The 23,687-nt window shown below is 38.7% G+C and overlaps 3 protein-coding genes and 1 long non-coding RNA gene across 4 annotated transcripts; 2 read left to right on the forward strand and 2 right to left on the reverse strand.

Annotated features, from left to right (window-relative positions):
- Positions 1-3,854: 3,854 nt before the first annotated feature.
- Positions 3,855-6,034, reverse strand: apoeb (apolipoprotein Eb). The gene is made up of 5 exons (XM_067509538.1): positions 5,949-6,034; positions 5,704-5,771; positions 5,454-5,607; positions 5,023-5,310; positions 3,855-4,934 (listed from the first exon to the last, which is right to left on the reverse strand). Exons 2-5 carry the CDS (start codon positions 5,744-5,746, stop codon positions 4,586-4,588), a joined length of 834 nt encoding a protein of 277 aa, XP_067365639.1. The 5' UTR covers positions 5,747-5,771; positions 5,949-6,034; the 3' UTR covers positions 3,855-4,585.
- Positions 6,035-6,072: 38 nt separating this feature from the next.
- Positions 6,073-11,175, forward strand: LOC137130005 (uncharacterized). Its single transcript, XR_010914792.1, has 3 exons — positions 6,073-6,200; positions 8,563-8,700; positions 10,643-11,175. It is a non-coding gene; the product is annotated as an uncharacterized lncRNA (long non-coding RNA).
- Positions 11,176-11,340: 165 nt separating this feature from the next.
- Positions 11,341-12,858, reverse strand: apoa4b.2 (apolipoprotein A-IV b, tandem duplicate 2). The gene is made up of 4 exons (XM_067509540.1): positions 12,753-12,858; positions 12,623-12,673; positions 12,276-12,426; positions 11,341-12,155 (listed from the first exon to the last, which is right to left on the reverse strand). Exons 2-4 carry the CDS (start codon positions 12,660-12,662, stop codon positions 11,579-11,581), a joined length of 768 nt encoding a protein of 255 aa, XP_067365641.1. The 5' UTR covers positions 12,663-12,673; positions 12,753-12,858; the 3' UTR covers positions 11,341-11,578.
- Positions 12,859-15,843: 2,985 nt separating this feature from the next.
- LOC137129995 (apolipoprotein A-I-like) lies at positions 15,844-17,549 on the forward strand. Its single transcript, XM_067509541.1, has 4 exons — positions 15,844-16,127; positions 16,241-16,288; positions 16,421-16,571; positions 16,677-17,549. Exons 2-4 carry the CDS (start codon positions 16,249-16,251, stop codon positions 17,248-17,250), a joined length of 765 nt encoding a protein of 254 aa, XP_067365642.1. The 5' UTR covers positions 15,844-16,127; positions 16,241-16,248; the 3' UTR covers positions 17,251-17,549.
- Positions 17,550-23,687: the final 6,138 nt, after the last annotated feature.

Here is a 23,687-nt window from a genome sequence, read left to right on the forward strand (position 1 = left end):
TATTGATCAGCACCAAAGTAATTGCATTAAAAGATATGGGTTATGATAAACATCCTGCTAAAACAAGTCTCCTGAAGGTTGTTTCCCTCCTGCAGAAGCCTAATAGCATTGTTCTGCAAGATTGTGTGATAAGCAACACACTGATGAGTAGCATGTAAAGTCATCACCCATCATTGTGCACTGTATTCACAAAGAATGAGATGAGAAGAAAAAGAATCAGTGGAAGCAGGAAAGCAATAAGATATACATTATATGGCATTGGGCATTTTACACACCACAGCCTGGTGATAGACTTAAAGCATCAAAGTTTATCCTTCAGCAACAACAGTGTCTACAGATAAAGGGATTTGTGATGTAGAAGAAACAGTTAGGCACTAGTTACTGAACAGGTTTTGGTGGAGCATGGACTTTGTGACTAACATCCAAACATTTATTGGCAATGTGTTATCGGAGTTTTGATGTTAAGCAACTGGACTCAAGTACTGCCACATTGGAGTTTTTAGTAAATGACTAATGTTTTCTCAAGTTCTGTTCTTGTAAATTTTTATACTGAGATTTTTAAATGGTTTTGGCAGTATGCATACTTAACACCTTGGCACTGGTGGGAGAACTTTTGGAACGCTTAACTTGCTTCTACATTCACATTTTTACTTTGTTTAAGCGCTAAAATGTTCTTAACAAATGATATTACATCTATTAATGAATAAATGTGTCATTAATACTGTATTGAAATATTGTATTTAGTGAAATGAGAACTAATGTTAAATGGAATACTGCTATGTAGGTTATTATGTAACAAACCTTTGAGATAATTAATCTTTTGTCCGTATAATTTAAATTAAACAAGTTGGGAGAATAAATGTTAATGAATAAAATCTCAGTGTTTCTCTCTGAATTGCAGTGTAATATAAAGAGCGATATACTCAAGTATTTGTATCTTAACATGGTACCTAGCTACAGCACTTCTACAGTAAATGTCTTCCCTGTCCCTTTTTATGACACGTATAAATCTTCTTTTAACAAACTCTACTTTTAATCCTCTCCATGATATCCTTTGGCCTACATTTCTAGATGATGCTGTGTGCGTTCTGTTTATGGGGCAGAAGTCGCTGATAGCATGCAGACTTGCTTGTCTGCAATGTCCTACTCTATTTTGGTGTATTATTCCATTTACAGCTCTACTTACAATTTCAGTGCCTCATTTGATGTCTCCCCAAACCAGACCTTCCCTTTCTTAAAGGGGAAGCATTTCAGACAAAACCATATATGGTCCTTAGAAAAAAAGGAAACTTGGGTGACCAGAAGTTACCCTTCTTTACAAATGTGACCTGAGTTAGAGCCCGGAGGTCGGTGTCTGATGATTTAAAGCCCTTGATCACTGCTTAATATATCTGTTTTCACACCAAGCAGTCTGCAAACGACCAAATGCCCTCTCATTGCTGATGACTAGGTCTATAGGGTGCTATTGTTGTGATGAATGGCCTACAACTGATTTAAATGAGCTTTCACATACCTCAACACTCACTCATTACTTCTGAAAGACTTAATCTCCCTCTCCTTTGTTATCGAGTGACCAAAGAGTTTGTGTATGAGCTTGTTCTTGCATGCATATAACCTTGCGTGCACCTCTTGAATAAATTGTAGGAGGCATAGGGCATGAAAGTGCAGGTCTTGCGTGCTCCCAATTTGCAATAACAAGCTTACAAAAAGGCTGTTTTTGTGTTCGGCCAAGAACCCCTGTGGTGACTAATGTTGTGTGCCAGCTCTGAAGGGGAGGGAAAGGATGGAGAAAAAAGAAGGGGTTGTGATTCGAGGTAAAATCTCTGTGGGAGTGTTTCGAAGGGGTTACTAGCAGTCATATACTAGCTAGCACCTGCTAATTTGCTGTGCGTTTTTGTTGTTGCTGGGCAGTGCTTGGAGTGCAGACACAGCAGAAAAACTGAACTGGGAGGATGCTTGTGGTTTTCCTGTTTTTACCACCCATGACTGCTCCTTGCCACAGTGGATAGTTTGATTTTAGCAGGAGTTTCACTTATCTGAGTTTCAAAATAAACATTTGTTCCTGTAAGGAATGATATCATAGATTGCCAGCACACAGTCATACAGTGTCAGTTATGTTTTCACTCATCAAAGTGGTAAACATGTTGGTATTTTCGAGAAACATCTAATGTGAATGAATAATGGCAAAGCTGGAGTCACACTGTGGACATTATGTTTACATTGTGTTGTCTTATGACCTCCCATTTCAAAATAATAAGTCATACAGCATGTATCAAGTTGTTTTTTTTTAATTTCAGATCAAGTCATGAATGAATTCACAAGTCCTGCATACAAAAAGTACAAAAGTATAAGCTCAAACAATATTACCAAAACAATACAAGCTCAAACAATAATTCTCATTGTACTGAAACTAAAAGTACTAAAGTTGAAGTAGCTTAGATTGTAGAGCAGAAATAAATACTAAATAAATAATACTTTTTTTAACTTTACACCACTGCCAATTCCAGATTAAGCTTATACTACCATACTATAACCAGGATCATACTTGTCCAGTTTTTGAAGCTCACAAAGTTTGTGTTTCTTTCTTTATGAAGCAAATGTAGTTCATCCAATCCTCCAACAAAGAAAACACAGCTGCATCTTTGCATCAGCATGAAATCTAGTGAAGGGGTCAGGAGAGAAGAGAGGAACAAGGGACAAACAGTGTCCTCTACTGGCCTCTGCTGTGCACTTCAAAGGCAAAATCCTGCTGAGTTTGATAAGCACAACTTTTGATAGCTAGAGTAAGTTATCTGAGTGGAGTGCAGTCGTGATCATTTTACACCATGTGTAGCAGGCTGGGAATCCTAATTCTGGATCTTCAATGTAAATGTAGTGCTGAATGATTATAATACATTAAAAATATGATACGTTAAAAAATACCCAAACTGATTCCTGATTGTTCTTTGTCATTTATAATAATGGACAAGGTAGAGATAGACAGGGAATATTGGTAGAGGGAGGTATAACATGCAACAAATAAAGCCCTTAAATACTCAAACTGAGCAGTTTGACATGCAGCTTGAACTGTCAACCACCAGGGTGCAGATGCTTGCAAAGATAAAAAAAACGTGCATGTGGCCACATTCTAAAAACAACATACATGTAAAAGAGTGTACAAATGCCTCTTACTGTCTGTGCAAACAAATGCACTAACGCAGGCATTATAATTTGAACAAGATAAGAAAGATCAAAATGTTTCAATCTAGGGCACAGAATGTTCCTGAACGACTGCTGGGATCACAAGAAAGGAATCTTCTAAAAAGATCCTTACAAGTGTAGACTAGAAAAACTGTAGGCCAACGGCTGTAGTTGGGTGGGCGCAAAGAAACAGGAGAAAGGGAGATGGTTGGGGTGGAGTACAGGTAAAAGGAGAAAGCAACAAATCCCATTTTATAATTTTAAGATCTATTATTTCTGTAGAAGTAGAAAGTTAAAGAGAGGAGTAAAGAAGGAGCAGTGTTTGTGTTTGTGTGTGTCAGGGCATGGTTGAGATAACATTTAAAGGGGCCAATATCTTCAGATAAAATCCCTTGCATAATTATGCCCAGCAGGGTTATGCAACGCACTAACAAAAGAAAATAAAACAACTGGAAGTTTTGCCCATCTAGGATGCATAATTTTGCCACTGTAGTTGGAGAAGGCCTTTGTAACTATTTATCTCCACAAAAATCTTTTACAGATTCTTGTTATAGAGGCTAAATGTACAATCGTGGCTCACCAGCAGCTTTGTGGATCCTGCAGGTAACTGAACGTCCCTTTAATAATAGATAACTCCTTAATATTTGATGAAGGAAACAAGTGGAAACAGAACATCTTTTCAAGGTTCTTTATTCACTCAGCACTGTTCACCACATTGCAGCTACAGGCAGTGCACTTACAGTGAGCAGCATTGGGGGGCAACCGTCACACAAACGGAAGAACAAGCAGGCGGCACAAAACTTTACTCACTGATTGTCGTTTTACATTCCAAGTAAAAATGCAGAAAATACAGACAGGCAAGTTATGACCTCTAGAAAAACTCAAATAATTGATCATCATCGTTCAGTGCAATTTTTTGAAATGATAAGACACTTGTGTTTGGTGCATTCAGGGATGACACGAGCTGGAATCCTGACATATGAGGCTCAAAGTCAGTAACTATATTTACATCCAAACAAAATCTAGAAAGCTCACCACAAAACCTGGGGAGCGTAAACACTATCAGTAAATTCCAGATAGAAAAGCTAAGCAGATTACAAATAATTGTCTGTGTATTAAAGGCTGTTATTGACAGTGGTGCCTGTGTTTGGTGACTAAGGCAGTGAATAAGAGACGAGGGCGACTATGCAAAAGGAAGAACCCACACAGATGCTTATCTGCTGACTGTTCTTTAACAGATGCACCTCATCCTCCATAATTTCTCTCATCAACACCCCTTATGTTAAACACCACAGCATCCAAATGAAGACATCATGAATAAATCTCCCCTCTTTTCCAGGGTACAAAGAAATCAGTGGTTAAAACATTCCTCCTTCTACCACCCTAAAAAACCCTGAGTCTGTCTTTAAGCGGCGGCAGCGGTCTCCTTGACCTTGTCCACGATGTTCTCAAACTGCTCACGGATCTTTGTGGCATAGGGGGAGAACAACTCTGTCAGCTCGTCAATCTTGCCCTCCAGGGATGTGCGCAGGTCCTGGGCTGTGGCCTCTAGCTGGGTCTTGAGGCCTTCGGCCTGGGTCTCCAGCTGCTGGCCCAAACTCTCAACCTGGCTCTGCAGCATGGAAGAGACATCAGTCAGCTTCTTGGTGGCGGTGTCGCTGGCTTGGTGGACGTAAGGGTGAACGTGATCCTTCACGGCATCCAGGTTCTGGGCGGTACGGGACTGGAGCTCACCCAGGTACGTGGCCACAGTGCTGGTGGTGAAGAAGGAGACATTTAGGTTTCACATTGACATAGACAAAAACAATAAAAAAAAAGACTGAGAGCCTCCATCCAACTTACTTGTGGATCTCCTCTGTGTCCTTGTTCAGACGCTTCTTCAGCTTGTTGGTGTAGGCGTTAATGCGGTTGCGGACGTCATCGGAGTTCTGCTCCATCATTGTCTTGAGCTCACCCAGATACTCAGTGCTGCGCTCTTTGGCATCCAACATGTCCTTCTGCAGTTTGTCAGCAAGAAGCTGCAAATCCTGAGACAGTTGACCAGTGGAGGGGTCAGTGTAAGGGGTCAGCTTGGTCTGGATTTCATCTCTATAGACTGCCAGTTCTGACATGGTGTCAGTAATCAGAGTGCTGGAAGGGGAAAACAAGGTGATCAGATATGAGGACCCATTAGGAATGTAAGCGTAGCACAAGTATAAGCAGTTATAAGGTTTAAGGTAAATGCACAAACTATGAAGGGAAACTTAACAGATTTTCTGTTTAAGCTCACTTACTCTAGCTCCCTGGTAATCTGAGAGGTCTTGAGCTCCTGCATGACTCCATCAGCTTTCTCGTTCAGCTCAGAAACATACTGCCAGAAACGGTCCACTGTGTCTTCCCAGCGGTTTGTGGTGGCATCGGCCTGGCGTACAGCACGGCCGTTGCAGCCTAAAGTGCACACATGCAAAATCACAGGTCAAAATGTCTGTCACATTTTTCATCAAAACATGCACGACTGGAGTGAATGCTCTGCCAAACACGTACCGGTGATGACGGCCAGAGCAAGGATCAGGGCTACAGGCTTCATGGTTGTTAGACAGACACAGATACAGCTGTGAAACAGAGGTCAGCAAAATAAAACTTATGCAAACACATACGAAGTTGTTAAGATAGTAAAGGCCAACAACTCAGCATATAAACAAATCTAAAATAAATCATATGTGGAAAAGCAAGACTTTTCTCAGAGTTGGGACATGTTTCTCTGCATGTTGTGCGGCTCCGTCTCTTACCTGAGAGGTGGAACTTCTCCCGTGCTCCCTGAACGGTGACTGAAGGCTTTTATAGCGGTTGCTGCCACAGCTGCTCGTGTCGCGAGGGGGGGGGGGGGTGTTCGTGCGCGTTCACGTGGTGATGATGACTTGTCTGTACAGAATCCTGTTTCCTTCCACGCAACGTGCCAGCAAGACGGCGTCCGAAGTTCTCACCGGTTTGCGTCGTCTGAGCGGGGGATTGAGCAATGTGGCAGTCACAAGAAAAACGGGGTAAAAGTTCCACAACACTTTTTGTCTGTTTGTTTTGTTTTCACGCATTTCAATAAGCTAGTACAGCTTCAACAGCAGCGAACTTTCCACGTGCTCCTGTCAGATGGAGAATGAAGAGTTACAGGCTGTTTATAATAACACATAGCCTATTATTTTCCATTCATACACAGTATTATTCTTAGGTGAATATGGTCGAAAGTAGGTTAGCATACAAGCAACTGTGTTGCATTCAAAGTCTTAAAAAATGTGTAAATATAAGCTAAGTACTCATAAAACAGCGTTGACCATTATGAGTAAATATAGTTTTGTGTTTTACACTGTTGCCCTAATATTGGATAGACTAACAATAATTTGAGGACTCTAGCTGGTGGAAAAACTCAAATTACATTACACTGCCGCTTATACTCCTACACATACTGGAAACATTGTACTTAACTTTTGTCTGACTAGGAGCTATAGATGAGGAGCTGGCAAAGCCCAATAGGCTCTTTAGTATGATGGCATGATTTCGAATAAACTAGCATTTAACAAGCTTTATAGTATGAAGTATGAATTTCTTTTTGACACATTTTACTGTTTGTGTTACAGCAATTGGCTTTTTTTTCATGGTGGTATTTGAATTATTCTTTTGTTGCCAGTGCAGACAGAGTGTTAAGTTGCCTTAACTTTGAAGCTTTTCTCTGATCATTATCACCGAGTGGTCTTATCTGAATACAAATCGTCCTGGCACCAGGATGTAAATTAAGCTATCACATATGCATTTCAATCTAAATGCTCTACTGCTGCTGACCATTGACAGGCCACCCAGACAGACACACAACCCCCAGCACGAGTGCTTGTTCTCTCTGGAGATCAAATGCACCAAAGTGTATTTTCTATTTTAAATGCCAAATAATGGCAAAAGAGCTATAAATTACCTGTAAATGCCAGAAGTACAAAAGAGGTGTCAGCACTACAAGATGGGCACGTTCAGGCTTGGGGATAAAACAGCAAATCCATTGTACAAAAGAGACTTTGTAGGTAATAAAATACAGAGAACGTAGCGTTTCAATAACCTGTATAAACAATAATAGGGCACCGAACAAAAGAATTATATTACACTGGAAGAATGAAGGAAAACATTCTGTCTGCATGTTGTTTTCACTGATCAGTTTCTAAATTTCCATGATTTTGAAATTGGTGTAGAAAAGGGGGAACTTTGACGAACAAAAATGGATCACCCTGGAATATTGCACAAGTATTTGAATAGCAGCAGAACTGCCATGAGACTTTGTGGATATTTTGTTGGACTGCCACCTCCATCAATCAATCAATAAAAGCGTCACCACTGAACAACTATGGCTGGGGAAACCCCAGAACAATAAATTCAGTGCCAAAGCTGTGTGTAACTTACTGTCAAAGCCTTATTTATCAGAGCATATTAGGACTTTTACTAAGTGAACTTGGTGTTATGATGTCTTGTGTTTTTTTTTTTGCACCTAACTACTTTCACTTCAGTCATTTAATTTCACCTGTGATGAATAAGGTATATTGTATAAAAATATTTTAGGTTAAGAGCAGCATGAAAAGTTTACATGAAAAGAGGAGTAATTATGAATGGAGGTTTGGGAAACGTGAAGTAGCTTATATAAAGTTATAGCTTAAATAAATGTTTAAGCTGTCCTTCACCATAGCACATTTTAGTTCTGTTTTCAGTGGCAATGATAAAAGTTCAAATCTGATTCCGTAACTGCACATGTGTACTGAGCTTTGCCCTTTAGGACTCGGTCTTTGTTGCCAGGCCAGATTTCTCTATTCTGTAGTTTTTACAGTAAGACAGATTTAATACCATTAGTGTGTGCTACCACCAGGAGTTCCATGTATGTGTTTAGTGATTAGGAGATTAAACCCACAAAATAGCTACACTTTAATAGCTAGTCTTTCAATGATAATCAAAAGTGGGATGAAACAGCTGAAATGAAATGTATAGTTTAGACACTTAATGTTTAGGCATAACTTCTCTGTTAAAACACAATACTTTATAGTTTGGTAACCCACGACAAGAGTGTATGCAACTTCTGAAGGTGTGTGTGTGTTTGTGTGTGTCAGTCACAGGTGCTCTGTGTTCAGGTAGATAACAAGTCCAGTCCAGTTCAGACACACAACACAGGATCAGTAATTTAATCACACCATTTTAAGCAAAATGTTGTTATGCAAGAATGGTTTCTTTTCTTTTTTTTTTTACATTTAAATCCATCACACTTCAGATGCAAGGAACATGTTTAGTTTCGTCTCTTGTTCTGACAGAAATGTTTTACACCTTATAAAAGTCATTTTGGACATGCCAGACATTGACAGAATGTCTTTATTTGTTTTTTTGCAGAGTTGATGAACCTTGTTGAGTTGAAGAGACCCACCAGCACACATGGCTGTGGGCTTAACCTCACAAACCCACAATGCTTCTAGAGAAAGAGAAGGCAGATGGAAAAATAAAACACAGTGAATCAGGAGGGACTATGAGGTAATACTTTAAAATATCTGACATGGTCAGTTTTTTATATGCCACAACAGTTCATTGTCCAGTGTCTTTGAGGATGTGTCTTCAGAAGTCTTGAACAAAAGTAACCCCAGCCTGATGATGTTTTTCTGAGGCCAGTTTGAAGAATTTGTTTTTTGGTTAAATCTGGATGATCTCACCCTGTGAGAGGAAGAGTTAAGATGAGTCAGCGAGGTTTCTGTAGTTGATGTCTATGGGTTAAATGCTACTGCACCGGATGTTCAAGTTCCCAATTTGTGTTTGTCCTGTAACCCCCCCACAGTCATTTGGGTTTGAGTCAGAGCAGTATCAGCTGATGGAGGAGTGGAGCTGCGGTTTTACTGTAACAAAATGACCACAAGTAATCTTAGGTCAGATTGCTGTCTGTGGATGTTGATGATGCTCAGGGTCAGCAAGTATGTAAGTTAGTGGTTCTTTTGGTTGCAGGCTAAAAGAAAAAAAAATGCTGTGCAGAAAGTTGATGATAACATATGATAAGCTACAGCTAGCAAACATGAACATGGAAGCAGGTGGAAACAGCTAGCTAGACTCTGTTTGAAAATAAAACGCCATGCCCACCAGCTCCTCTAAAGCTCACTAAGTAAAAATGTGATATTTTTAAAGAGGTTTTATTATGGTCTGAAGATCTGCAATATAACATGGTATTTAGTTAGCTTTAGAGGTGGTGTCAGGCAGATTTTGTTGAGGAAGTTGGGAAGAGCCAGGTCAGTAGTTTCCAATCATTACATTAGGCTCATTCTCCAGAAAATTAAAGTTTGCTCAACCATTTATTGACACATGCATTCATTGCAGATTTGCTTAGGTTGGTGTTTGTTTTGAAAATGAAACCTAGACATTCTTAGTCAAATTCAACTGAAATGATCTGAACTTACGTATTTACAAAGGTTAACAAGAAAACAAAAACAATCAGGTTTGTTCAACTTTAACCAAGTTTAGTGTATCAGTAGTTACTTCAATGCCATTTGAGACTTGTGTAAACTAAACTCAAGAATCAGTTTACTTACCTCAAGATATTAACTTGACAATACTATTTAGTCACATATTTTGTTTTTCTTTTTACATTTTGTAGTTTAAAGTTCTTCATGCTGACATGAAGAATTTCCTGTTGGTGTTTTTTAAAACCAAAATAAATACAAAGACAACATCTGAGGCTGTTCTTAGTTTCTTAAAAACGACTGTCTATGTTGGGACTGAATTCAGCACTAACACTGGTTACAATTGTTTGTATTATAAAAAATTTCCATACATTACATTTTAAAAGGATACAAAAATTTAAAAAATGTGTCGTGGGAAGTCTGCTAGTTTGTATTTTTAAAATGTCCAGCAGCAACTTTGATCAAAACCTTTAAAAGTTTAAAGACTTGACTTCACATGTTAGTGTTTTGATTCAAATTCAGTTTGGTGATGCACAGAGGCCAAATGCCAAAAAACTATCATTGTTCCAATATGTAAATATTGGTGATTGTACATTTAGTGACTTGACAGGCACTTTTGTCCAAAAGAACTTACAATTGGGGGTCAAAGACACTTCACTGAAATGCAAACCCCGAAGTTTGTGGAAAGCCTGCTCCATCACTTCGATGATGAAAACACTGATGAACTTTATTAATTAGAATGTAATTCCTCAAATGCTCTAATTCATCATCTTTTAACAGTTGTAAGTATAATAGTGTAAATGAAAACAAACAAAAACAGGTGGTCCCTAATCCCCCAAAACCCAGAAAGTGTTAACAGTAAATCTGTACACTCGGAAAGGTATTAAAACTTGTATATTAAGAATATAACTAAAACCCTACATAATCTGACCAAAGGAAAAAAGTTACAGCTCTGTCTGTCTGTGTGTGTGTGTGTGTGTGTGTGTGTGTGTGTGTGTGTGTGTGTGTGTGTGTGTGTGTGTGTGTGAAAGTTTAACGGTGTGCAGAGCCCGTGACAGCTGGTGGGAGAACAGAGGAATGTTGTTTGCCACTGGGTAAGGCAGCGTGGGAGCAATCTGGCAGCAGAGATAGAGGCACAATAGAAATAGTGAAAAACAAGGTTGAACCAGGATGTTTATGATCTTCCAGACTTGCAGGGACAAACCTGAACATGCCTAGTTCAATACCCACAACTCAATCTTTACAGGGGCATAGCAGAGGGGCAAGGTGTTGCAACCAGACACTGAACAAAAAGAATAAGCTTTATTCTGCACAGATTTCTGTGTGGAGTTGATCTAGAAAGTTTTTTTCTTTCTTACAACTGTAAACGTGAACTTATGCATAAAATTGGGCACAATGTTGTTGATATCTGCATATAAAAGCAATTAAATAACTCTTTGTGTTCACCATATTAGTGATTGATGTACTGAAGTGCTAAAATATAAGCATTTTATGTTTTTTTTTTTTTTTTTTTGTCATCAATATCAATATATTTGATTTGAAGCAGATTTAGATGTGTGGAAGTTGTTCTAGATTCTATTATTGCATTCAGTAAATAATGTGTGTGTAAATGTCTTTCATTTTCCATTCAAATTTAAAAGATGCCTAGGTTTGTACAAAAAAACATTGGTCATCCTAAAATCTTCTTCACTAAATAATGATTTCACATAAAAATAACACAGTCACAAGCTTATATTTTGCTTTTACTTTATTTTCCTAATATAGAAGAACAAACACTGTGTGGTCACAGACCAACACTGAACATATTTTATATATTTTAATACTGTAAATACTTGTAGTCATCTACTTTTAAAAGTGGTAAGACTTTGTTGTCATATCATTAACAACATGGATGTAATCCTGAGATCAGAAAGTTTTTTTTTTTTTAAAGACAGTTTCTTTTCATTTATCATGGGGTAAAGGTTGGCTTAGTTGGCTTTGACAAAAGACTCATAGAGGGATGTGAGACGAGCCTGGAGGTCCTGGGCATAGGGGTCCAGTTTCTCCCTCAGCTCATCAACGTAGGGGGCAGCCATTTCTTTCACCTGCTGGGCTCTCTGAGTCAGCTCACTCTGGACCTGCTCAGACACAGGGGTCACACGGTCCTTGAAGTTCTGCAGGTGCTCGTCGACTTTCTGCTTCAGGTCATCAGTGTAGGGCCCCAGCTGAGTCTGCAGGTCCTTCATACTCTGCTCCAGGTTGGTCTTCAGCTCTTCGCTCTTCTGGATCAGGATTGCCCTCAGGCCCTCGGAGTCCATGGAGTCTGCGTAGGGGGCCAGCTCCTGTTTGATCTGCTCCACTCTCTGCTGGATATGGGCCTTCAAGTCATCAGTGTAGGGCTCAAGCTTCTCCCTTACTGTGCTCAGCTCTTGGGTCACACGCTCTTTCAGCACGTCAGCCTCTGTGGTAAATTTGGTGATTATGTCCTGAGCTGCAGGGGGAAGCTGCTCCTGGAGGGTGACTGCATATTTGCTGGCTATGTCAGCGCTTTCTGTCAGACGGGCACTAGACAGGAGAATGAAGACTTAGTCTTAAGTTCATGTTCCCGTAACGAATAATTGTAAAGCAGTTGCTATTAAACATTTTTTATTTTACATTATAAACAGCTACACGTTTTTGACCCACCTGACATCCTGTCCAAACTGAGATTGCCTGATCATCTGAAGGGTATCATCAGCTGTCTGGGTGGCTTTGGAAACATAGTCCCAGAAAGCATCAGTCAACACTTCCAGTTGTGGCTTGGGTGCGTCAGCATAGAAGAGGTTGGCATGGCAGCCTGTTGAAGAGAGACAAGAGCAAAGAGTGAGAGATTGATTTTTAAACCTTCATTACCAGCCTGTTGTTAGATATGACATGTATACAACACATATCCACCCCTCAACAAGGCTTCGAGTTCATGAGCATTTAACATTTTCGGTGCGTTAGCCTTCAAAATAGATAATACACTAATAATATTTCACCAACATACTCACCGCTGAAAACAGCTAGGATGAGCACAACAAGGAGCTTCATGGTTCTTAGTCCTTATGAAAAGAAAATATCAGTTAGTCACCACAACAAGCAGTAGACAAGTGGATAGTTCCTCTTATTTCTAAATCTTACCTTAGGTGCAGCTGTATCTGCAAGTCCACTTGGCAGCTCTTGTCTTCAGCTTGCGATGTTCTGAGCTTATATAGGAAGCCAGACAGTAATGATCCCAAAGTCCAGGTGCTAGTGCCTTGCTGTCACCCTGCCTCACCCTACAATCCTGACTGACAACTTGTGCCACATCCACGCAGCACACATGCACGAACCCTTACTTTTACACCAAATGAACACACATCCTGAATTCATAACCCGCCTTTATATTTCTAGCAAGCAACTTTTTATTTGAAACCATGATTATTGCTGCATTTCTTGATTTAATTACCTAAATGTGCGTGTGATTCATCAGTGTGTGAGGAATCCATACGATGACCCTTGTCCTCACAGGTCTGCCTGTAATCACTTTTCTTCTCTCAGAGAAGATAACTCACTGTAGAGACAGACACAAGCTCTCCTTTTGATTTCTTTGATGTCCAGCTTTGATTAGATATGGTAGTAGGTATTTTATTGTCGCTATTAGCGTGACATTTTGCCAGCTAACGTCACAGTAACTCACAGTCCTAGTTTCTGTTATACCAGTGTTAAAATATCCCTGTATCACACTGGCCAAAGGTTAGCAGATTTTGACACCGTCAGCTTCTGAAGGACAAAGTAGCTACTGTTTCACACTGGACATACCATAGTTCACTTCTCAGAAATAACTTTCAAAGAGCAGCAGTTAGCTTTATAAGTTATTTTTCTTACTTAAGTGTGTCATTAAGTTTGTCTGAGACTTGAATCTACATCTGAAAAGATTTGGTACCTCTTTGTCTGAGAATCGTCATCAAGACTTATTTGCTGTGCTAAAGGACAGCTTAATATGTTTTTTATTTTAATTCTTTTGGCATTGAAAAATCGTAGGAGTTGCAGAAAGGAGTAGTAACAAAACAAAACACGTGATTGCCTTCTGTCAAGCTTCAGTTCACAGATGGATATCTCCAAAATTTGCTTGTACAACTCAGACTTTATTGCTCCATCAATCTAAAAAATCTATCCTGGTCTAGAGGCAGCAAAACTAACCCTAATGAAGATACTGCCACCACAAGATGTTTCTCAGAAGGCACAAGATTTTAATGCTGGAATGCAACTTTTGGTTGTTGCCCAAATAGCACTTCCCATTCAACTTGTACTTAACTTTTTTGCTATAGTAAAACCGCAGTTAAAAGAAGCTGAATTTGAAAAAAAAATCACATTAGAGGCAAACTTGTAATTCAGACTGAAATATCCAGGATTTATTTCTTAAAATTAAAATTCTGTGAAAGGAACTAAAAAAGTTTGAACAATGGCTGCTAACTTACACAACTGAAGACTGGCTGTTAAGAGCACTGCCCGGTCTGTATTTGTGTCTCCTCCTGAGGGAGATCAGGCATGCATATGGGATAGTGGAGACTTAATCGGGGCTTAAGATGTGGTCAGTTTATCCAAATTTACAAATTTTAACCAGAACTCACAATGTAGCACCCACTTGCATTGTGAGACAAAGATAAGTCTAGTGAGCATTAACTTAGTTCAACATTCATAATTGTAAACTGTCAACATGGACTGTTTCAATTACCTGACTTTTCATTTTGTTATTGAGGAGAGGTTTGAACTTGCATTTAATTAAATAAAACATTAGCAAACTTTACTGCTTGTGGCCTTACACTGTTAGTGGAGAGGTTTTTAGTAGCAATTAACTGATCTTACAACAAATTACTAATCAACAATACCAAAACAACTATAATGGAATGAGTACCTATACAATAAAGCATTTGGGAATGAAATAAACAATGCTTGTCCTCATTTGTTATGGTAACTAAATGGTCTATGTAACAACATCAGTAAAATGGAATTCTGCCGGTGATGCTTGTTGGAGTCACTAAATGTCAGTAACAGTAACCCACTGCTGGCAGTGTACTCACATTATTGTGAAAAAAGCTATTACCAGGCCTTGTGATTGTTGTGCTCATGGTATGTTGTGACAGCTCTGCACAGATGTTCATTTAAGTTTGTTGAACTTTGACATAAGCAGCACTGGCCTTTGCATCCTGCCTGTCATTGCTTACCACAGCATGAACTGAAAGATGGATGTAAAAATGAACTGCACAATAACAAAGCAGATGTCACCATGACTTCCCACATTTTTCTAACAAGAATGAAAAGGAATGTGAGTCGAAGGCACTTGTTTTAACTATTAAATATACAATTTTTAGACATTGTATACAAATTTAAACCACCTATTCAAGACACAGAAACCACATGCCAAATATTGTGGATGGCATATAGAGGCACGGACTCCCCAAACCTCCAAAGGTGTCCTCTGGTATCTGGCACCAAGATGTCAGCGGCAAGTCCAGGAGGGCCTCCACTGGCATCCTGGTGCCACCTCTACCCAAGGAAAACAACAGGGATATACCTGGCCTTCTATATAAGACACTTATATGGAAGACATGAGACGCTTATTTCGCCGCTTAACAGGTGGCATTGAACAAAATATTCACTTCCTCTGTCAGTGGTTACAAAGTGACATCACTATGTAGTCCTTTACTCCCTTCTTGTTTTCTCTGAAAATAACATTTGCACATAATCCAGTATTAAATAAAGAAATTACTACTTTGACAACTGGATGGAAAATGTTTTACTTATTCAAAGGTTAGGCAAAATTGACGTTTGGCACTGATACCCACTTATATTAGCTGTAAACACTTTATTGATTATTTTAATAAGTTTTTTTTTTAATCAAGAAAACAATTTATGTTTTGCCTGATGCTTTGCATTTGCATTGCTTGACCCCAAGATAGATGGCTTTCGGCTCTGCCCTTCAGGGGTCACCACAGCAAAATGTGTTCCGCATATTGATTTGGCATGAGTTATTTACGCCGCCCTTCCTGCCACAAACCATTTTATCCGGGTGGGTGGCTTTATTGGTGGCTGGGCGGGGCCACACCTGGTGGGGTGGGATTCTGCGGCCTTCTGCATCCCAACCCTTTGCCCTCTAACCATAAAAAGTCGATAAATGTAAGCAAATCAAGGTTATCTGTAGTTATTTGCAAGCTGTTAACGTTAGTTGGATAATTCATTACTTTAAAAGCTTTTAGAAAAAGGATCAAAAGGGAACTGCTACCGTAGGTTTTATGGAATAAGATATAATGTTGTCCAGAAGAAAACATACAGAAACATTGCGTGTCTGCACTGCAGCCTCCGTGATCGTGTGTTTGTAGGAAGAGAGCCATTTTGACAACATGGCAGTGACTCCTGGACTTTAGTCTCTTCACTACAACTGTTATCTGACTAAGGCATATATACGGAGAAGCACCACTGTGACACACTCGCAAAACCCAGTAAAGACTGAGAGATACACAAGCCAAAAAACAGGTGAGAATTATACTACAGATCACACCACATCTTTACAAGAAATGTACACGGTATATGTTTTTACTTTTCTAATGAGGCTAAAAAATAACTTGTCCTTTTTTTCCCCCAATAAGATGCAGCTATGAAGGTGTTTGTGGTACTAGCTGTTGCAGTTTTGTCAAGTAAGTTGAAAGTTTTTTTTGTTGTTGTTGTTTATCATTAACTTTTGTCTTTTCTATATAACTGAGTCAAAGCTGACAAGGAGCAGTGATTGATGATCAAATAAAAAAACTGTCCTTGTCTACATCTTATAGGCTGTCATGCCAACCTCTTCTATGCTGATGCACCCAAGCCCCGACTAGAAGTGCTGACTGATGCTTTCTGGGACTACATTGCCACAGCCACCCAGACAGCTGATGATACCCTCCAGATGATTAAGAAGTCTCAGTTTGGACAGGAAGTCAAGTAAGTTTAACAGGGCTATGATCCCTGGGTCTTCTAATGAAATGTGTCAGTGTTACAGTGTTACAAACCACTGATGGCTTTACAACTGTTGCATCTTTGTTCTAGTGCCCGCCTGGCAGAGAGTGCTGACATAGCCAGCAAGTATGCAGTCGTCCTGCAGGAGCAACTTTCTCCTGCAGCCCAGGACCTGATGACCAAGATCACCACAGAGGCAGACATACTGAGAAATGTGCTCACCCAGGAGTTGAACTCAGTCAGGGACAAGCTGGAGCCCTATGCTGAGGACACAAAGGCCCAGATCCGGCAGAGGGTGGAGCAGCTCAAACTAGAACTGGCCCCCTATGCAGACTCTCTGGATTCTGAGGCCTTGAGGACTACTTTGATGCACAAGAGCGAGGAACTGAAGACCAGCCTGGAGCAGAGTGTGAAGGATCTTCAGGCTAAGCTGGGGCCCTACACTGATAACCTGAAACAGAAGGTGGATAAGCACCTGCAGAAATTCCAGGAAAGTGTGGCCCCCATGACTGAAAAATTCCAGGTTGAGCTTAGTCAGAGAGCCAACTTGGTGAAACAAATGGTGGCCCCTTATGCTGAAGACCTGAGAGAAAAGCTCGACCCCTACACCCAGGACCTTCAGAGCCAGCTCATGTCCCTCTATGAGTCACTTGTCAACAACTAAGTCAACCTCAATAATCACCAAGCTCCATTCCTGACCAAGATGCTGGCCTTGTTTGGTCTACCTCTGTTTGAAGCATAGAATAATTTTAATATATGAATTGTACTGTAAACCAAATTAAACTGGGTGCCCCACATAATATTTATTGCTAGGTGCAATATTTGCAAAGCAAGCGTCTGCACTCAAACATGTACATACTTCTTTTTTTTTTTTGTGCATTTGTTGTGAATTTGGAAAATGAAACTTTTTAAAAAAAACAATCTGTAAGTTATGAAAAAATAAACAGAAGAATCTGAAAGTCAGACATTTTACAGATCTTTATGTACTTTGTGGTCTTTTAAAAAATGGTAATGCGACAAGAAACTTAATTATAAAAATATTTTTCCACATCGTGCCAGACTGTGACAAGCCATCACATGGACTTAGTTTGATTGCTACATGAACACAAAGGGGGACTACTGTGACCAAAACCCACAGTGGTACATATGCTATTTTTTTACTCAAAGCTAATTAGTACTTTGACTTCTTCTTTCTTGCCATAACATGCTCTGGTTCTTTTCACAGTTTCAGCTCCCTGCTCCTTGCAGACAGTTTCTTGTACTTGTCAATGCTTGCCATGAAACTACACCTTCCTAGTGTCAACACTTAAAACCGGTAAACTGCTGTGAGAACATGCATGAAAAACATGATGCGAGAGGGGCCCAGACACATCAATTACAGGTTTTTCAAATTAGGTCACATGTAAAAATATTTTCTTTATTTTTTTTTCTTGTTTTAGTATGGTTTGAACGCCACAAATAAAATGTATGATCTTTTATTGTTGTAAATGTAAAACACAAAGCCTCATCTATCTTATCCCCCCTCCCCCTCATTACAGTGCCAGCATACAACGTGGAGGGTCAGAGTCCAAAGACAATAGTACATACCCACTCACATGCATACACAAAGCATATTTGTTCCTTGGTTAGCTCGAAGCAGGGCATTTACATGATTACAAGTAAAATTTTAGAAACCTTGACCCTTAAAAATAAAGTCTGTGGCAAAGAATTTGGTCAGTAACTGAATCACTGTATTTGTAGGGACTAGCTTGATGCTTTTTATTTTTCTTTAAATCCGTATCCCCCATCACTCATCATACATTCCATTCTGAATGTAACTGCAGCATTTTAAAGTACTTCTTTCACTAGTCAAACGATTGCGAATCTAAATGCAAATCAGATCTCACATTCATTCATGTGCTAGCCTGTTTTATACCTGATTAGCACTTGTGTTGGCAGCCAGAAGTCCTATTCACACTGCTTTATCAGTCAAAACAGCCAAAGCGGCAACTTTCTACCTTAAGAGGCTAGACTGATGTCTGCCGCAGTCAAACTCTGCTATACAGACCAATGAGAGGAGGGATCTGTTGCTTGACACACACTGGTTTCTTTGATCAAAACCCGTCTTGTCGTATTCACCTTAGTGGTAAACAGAAATTCAGTGCTGTTTTGTTGTAGATAAGAGTTCCTAATATAATATTGCGGCTGGTCTGATAAGCAGATCAGTGCCGGTGGTGATGAAAAGACCATGTTGTCACGTCTGTGGGTCACTGTAAACCCTCATGCTGTCTTGTTTGTTTTAACATGTTGTGGCCTATTGGCTTCAAGACCAGAATGTTTATGAAGAAACGTACTGAGGGGAAGAGAAAACCTTAAAAATTATACAATCTAACAACCCTCCGATAAACACAAGAAGCCTGTATTTACAGTTGTATTGAAAAAATATAAATTTGTTTAGGAGTCAAATTGGACTGCGAAAATTAGACCTAAAAAAAAAAAAAAAACAGACCGTAATTTGCACAGTTTACAGTATGGAAAGTGGTTGACATTTGTATTCCTTACTAGCTTAAGCAGGAAAGTAGAGCAGTTATAGGTGGAAGAGTGATTTTCTATTAGTTGTAAGCACAATGGTGAAAAATAACTAGAAACATTAAATAATTTGCTGTATGTAAGTTACATATGTAACTTTTTTCAAATTCTTTCTGTAGAGGTATGCTCCAAGATGAAGCCTCCTGGGACTCCTAGGTTATTGAGCAAGGCTCACCCTTCTAACCAAGGGGAGATGGACAAACCCTCTGCATCACATTCTGTTCCGAATGTGATCATTCTGCATCACATTCTGATCCGAATGTGATGCAGAGTACCTTCTACCTTGGTGTAGCGTCCCCAGGTAGTTTTCCCCCGTCGTTCACAGATTTGTCTGCCATGTACTGTACCCCTGTAACCTGTAGTTTTCTAATCCGTTTTCTCCAACATTGTATGTGCATAACAAAAGTCTGCAGACATGGCAGTGAAAGCCTAAATGAAGGAAAGATTATTTAAAGCAATACCGCCTAATTATTAAATCCAAGTTTGCCTAAAGTCTTAATGGAAATTTAACTTAACACAAAGTCCCTTTTCATCTCAGATTTTTTTTTGCAGCATTGGCAGCATTTCTTTTCTTCAGCAGTACCTTGTCCACTGTTGCCCTGTGTACATCTGCTAAGACACAAACGCAACCATAAAAAGAGCAGTTTTCAATAACTATACGTTTAAAATCGGTGAGTCACGCTTCCAAAACAAGTCCAAGGTGGAGGAGAAATCAGATTATGCATCTGATATGAAACTAGTAACCAGGTTTCTGAAGTGAATGTAAACCTTCCCTGATCATTTGAGAAAGCAGATTTCCTTAAGTAGCCTAATTACTTAAGTGCATTGTCTGGGGATTGATTCCAATTTCACACTAGCCATAGAGTAATACAGTGTTGAAGTGCATGTAGTTTAAATTATTACCTTTAAATATTATACCTTAAATACATTTTATTTCTATTATGTGCTTTCACTTGTTACTTTTACTTAAACAAACTATCAGTCTCAGTATGTCACAAAGTATCAGTCTCAGTATGTCACATTATCTCTGCCTGGAGGGTTCATGAATTTATTCCTTGCTTTCTGAAGTGCCTTCAAGCAAAATATTCAACCCTTGTATTGTATGTCTTCCTTTTAGTCTGAATTGTCTGCCAAACAAATGTCATGCATCATGTCAGCTAAAAACAAAATTGGATGTCATTGTTTTGTGTGCCAATAGAAGTGAGCACACTGCCATCTAGAGCTAAAACCATGGCAGAGCAGTGGAAGGACTAGAGTGTGATAAAACTCTTGAATATGAATGAATATAACTATTCAATGAACATTTGAATTCCTTTGCCTTCTTCTAAAATTTGTGAGCTGGGTTGTTCATTATTTGCAGGATCAGGGGTTTCATGTCAGATTCCCAAGTTGGTTCTGAGGCACATGTTCATTTGTACTTTACTGTTACAGTAACAGTCATACATTGACAGTGACAACCTTTAACACGTTCCTGCAAAAGGATGGCATTGTTCAAAGGTGCAATTCTTAAATAATTACATTCCTATATGTTCTACACAAAATGTTTTCACTTCTCTGATGCAGACATGGTTTATTCAAACTTAAGACACTTAATTGGTGTCCCACATTGTAGGATCTGATCAAACTGTCCAGATGAGTTTCCATTGTAAAACTTTCAAAAAACAATTTCTCAACTTGTACTCATAGATATCTAACCAGTTGAATATAGGTATAAGCAGGTGAGAAATGTCAGTATAGGTAAGTATTAATGGCTAAATATAAAAGGAGCTTTAAAGGAGACGCGTCTCATGTAACTACCAAGAAAAGTCAAGGTTTGTCTTCAGCACAGACAAAGACATCTTCCATTTAGGTGGAAGCATTAAAATGAAAAACAGAAGCAAAATTAGGTTTATGTAATATTCATTTACCGATTATATGTTACATGTCAGTTTCTCTTACTTCATGTGTCAGCAATTAAATTCAAGTTGATTGTTTATTTATTTTATTTGTATAAGCATACTACTTCATCCTTCTCTACACACTGTACATTTTTATGCCTGAAAAAACAGTTGTGTTGTCACGGTAAGCTATTGCAGCTATGTAAACGGCAACAAGGGCGAGAACATGCTGAGTCAAAACAGGTTTAGACAAAAGAGCTTTACTGGAAATATGCGATAGGTACAGAGAAATACAGGAAAGGGTGCCGAAGTTCTGGTAGTTCGCAGGAACATCCGAGGGCTGGTAGCCGACAGAAAATGATGTGGTCTAGAAAGTTTCTTACAGATGCCTGTGAAGTTAAAGGCAATGTGTTGTAGTGACAGGGTGAGTTTGTATGTATTGAGTCTTATTTTTACATACATAGCAGTAAAACAACTAATGAGTCAGTCAAGCCAGTGTCACTAAAACACAAAGGTAAATGGTTGTCGAGCATGATACTTTTTAAAAACAGGATGAGGATTCTATTGAAGGTCAAATGTCCACTAGTCAACAGAGGAATTCTATTGTTCCAATTAGCAGCACTTTTGTTGAGTTTGTCTAAGTAACTATCTTGTGATCTGTTGTTTACTCAGTGAGAGATATGCTGTTAGCTTTCTACATGTTTACGTGTATTAGTATCTTAAGTGTTTGTCCATTAAAGATTTTATCTTTCTTCTGAACAGAACATTTATGTAATCCAACTTTACTGGAAAGTCTGATCATGCAGCAGGAATCTGCCTTGGTAACTTTCTTAAATTTTAAGCATGGCAATTTTATAAACAATTCATTTTCAGTCAGTGCACTGTACTGCTGTGTAACTTTAAACATGAAATGGGGTTTTGATGGGAAAAATAATGATTCAAAGATTAAAGGGAAAAAAGCAATCCCTCATGCAATACAATGGATATCTTGTTGCGTTGGTTCTCGTATCAGAAGGCATTATGTATGTAAAGAAACAGATCCAGATATTTGTGAGATAAATAAAGGTGTGTCTAAAGAGTAATTCAAGCATTTTTGTTAATTTTGGAGAGAAAAATAATAGCTTTCTTTAGGTCTGAATATACATGGAGGAGATATACAACTAATGAGACCCTTTGCTGTCATACCATTACTTTAAAATAATCTTTGAATATACTACTTCAACAATACGTTAGGTTAGAGAAGGTCGTCTTGTTTCTTTGTGTAGTTCAAAAGGCCATAAAAGGTTTGTCAATGTGGAAGATCGGTACAGATGGGAGAAACCAGTCCCAGATGTGTGATTAGAGGCTAGGTGAGACAGAAATTATTTCAGAATTTATTCAGCTCTATTAAAAAAACAAAACAAAACAGTGAAATAAACAACTTAAAAAAGTTTCTAGACCAGAAATGAATTAATGAAAGAAAGATTTCTTAATGAAAAACCTTAAAACAATGAAAAGCTTTAACTTACTGAGGTACAGTTATCAGATATAACCAACAGCAAAAGTGGGTGGACATAGAGAGTATAATTTCATAATGTTACATACTGTAGCTTTACAGAAATATATTTTTTAATGTTTAATTCATGTTAGGAAAGGGTTTATTTAAGTTGTTTTTAGGTTTTTTTTTGTTTCTTTTTGTCTAGGTAGATGAATTGATCGATGTCACCTAAAGGGTCTGTACAGGAAATTTGCAGCTAGAGACAAAATCCAGAATTAAAAGAAAGTAAATATGCTACTTAGCAAAATGTTAAATTATTAATTTAATTTAACTGTGTTAACAACCTGGTTTTCATCACAACTTCAAGCACGAGTTTTCTTCATGCACTGGGCTTCTAGCAAGAAAAGTTGAAATACGATAGGGATAAGTATGTGGTCATTGTCTGAAAATGTCAAAGAACGTTTTCTTAAATTATTAGTTGATGTGTAGCTTCTGCTTAGATTTAAAAAAGATACATTTACTGTAACATGTTTATGAAACTCTATAACTACAGTAAGTCAACTGTTACAAAAACACAAAATGGTAGAACATTGTTTGCAGTCCCTAAAATGGCAACTTGGGTTTTTGTCAGCATTTACTATCACCTTTCTGGTGTCATGGAGCTTTGACAATGAGTGAATGCTGTGATATGAATCTCGTGCTGCAGGAAATACCAGTTGGAAGCAGCATGAAAGCGGGGCCCTTCTAAGATCACACCAGCTTGAGTTCCCAGGGAGCTATGAATCTGCATGATTAAAAAAAAAGTATTCTTCACAAGTATTCTCTATCTTGGATTTTACAGAATTGTTATTTAGATTTCTGTTAGAACAGTTCATACCTCGTTCTAACTGCTGTTTCTCTCTCCCCATGGACAGCAGCAACGTGATAGATTCACTATGAGGACCAACTAAGGAAGCAACTACTAGCTATTGCTACTAAAATAGAATGTTGCATTTACATTATGTTTACCGAAAACCAGAAGGATTCTGTTAAAAGAAATGGCACAACAATCCACATTCTTAAAAGTCTGCAACAGTGTACAGCTTTCTATAAATGTGCAACATCAGTTTGGTTTCTCAATGTCATTCCTGTTCTATATTATTTTGTTAAGGACTGTTTTAGTGCTTAATTGTGTGCAGG

Source organism: Channa argus, chromosome 7 (genome assembly GCF_033026475.1).
Source record: "Channa argus isolate prfri chromosome 7, Channa argus male v1.0, whole genome shotgun sequence".
In the NCBI taxonomy this organism is placed as follows: domain Eukaryota; kingdom Metazoa; phylum Chordata; class Actinopteri; order Anabantiformes; family Channidae; genus Channa; species Channa argus.

Coding starts and splice junctions, on each gene's coding strand:
- apoeb (XM_067509538.1), bottom strand. CDS start 5,746: ATGAAGCCTGTAGCCCTGATCCTTGCTCTGGCCGTCATCACCG. Junction 5,608..5,703: donor TGCTCTGGCCGTCATCACCG/GTACGTGTTTGG, acceptor TGTGCACTTTAG/GCTGCAACGGCCGTGCTGTA. Junction 5,311..5,453: donor CAGATTACCAGGGAGCTAGA/GTAAGTGAGCTT, acceptor TTCCCCTTCCAG/CACTCTGATTACTGACACCA.
- apoa4b.2 (XM_067509540.1), bottom strand. CDS start 12,662: ATGAAGCTCCTTGTTGTGCTCATCCTAGCTGTTTTCAGCG. Junction 12,427..12,622: donor CATCCTAGCTGTTTTCAGCG/GTGAGTATGTTG, acceptor TCTCTTCAACAG/GCTGCCATGCCAACCTCTTC. Junction 12,156..12,275: donor CAGTTTGGACAGGATGTCAG/GTGGGTCAAAAA, acceptor TCTCCTGTCTAG/TGCCCGTCTGACAGAAAGCG.
- LOC137129995 (XM_067509541.1), top strand. CDS start 16,249: ATGAAGGTGTTTGTGGTACTAGCTGTTGCAGTTTTGTCAA. Junction 16,289..16,420: donor AGCTGTTGCAGTTTTGTCAA/GTAAGTTGAAAG, acceptor TACATCTTATAG/GCTGTCATGCCAACCTCTTC. Junction 16,572..16,676: donor CAGTTTGGACAGGAAGTCAA/GTAAGTTTAACA, acceptor TCTTTGTTCTAG/TGCCCGCCTGGCAGAGAGTG.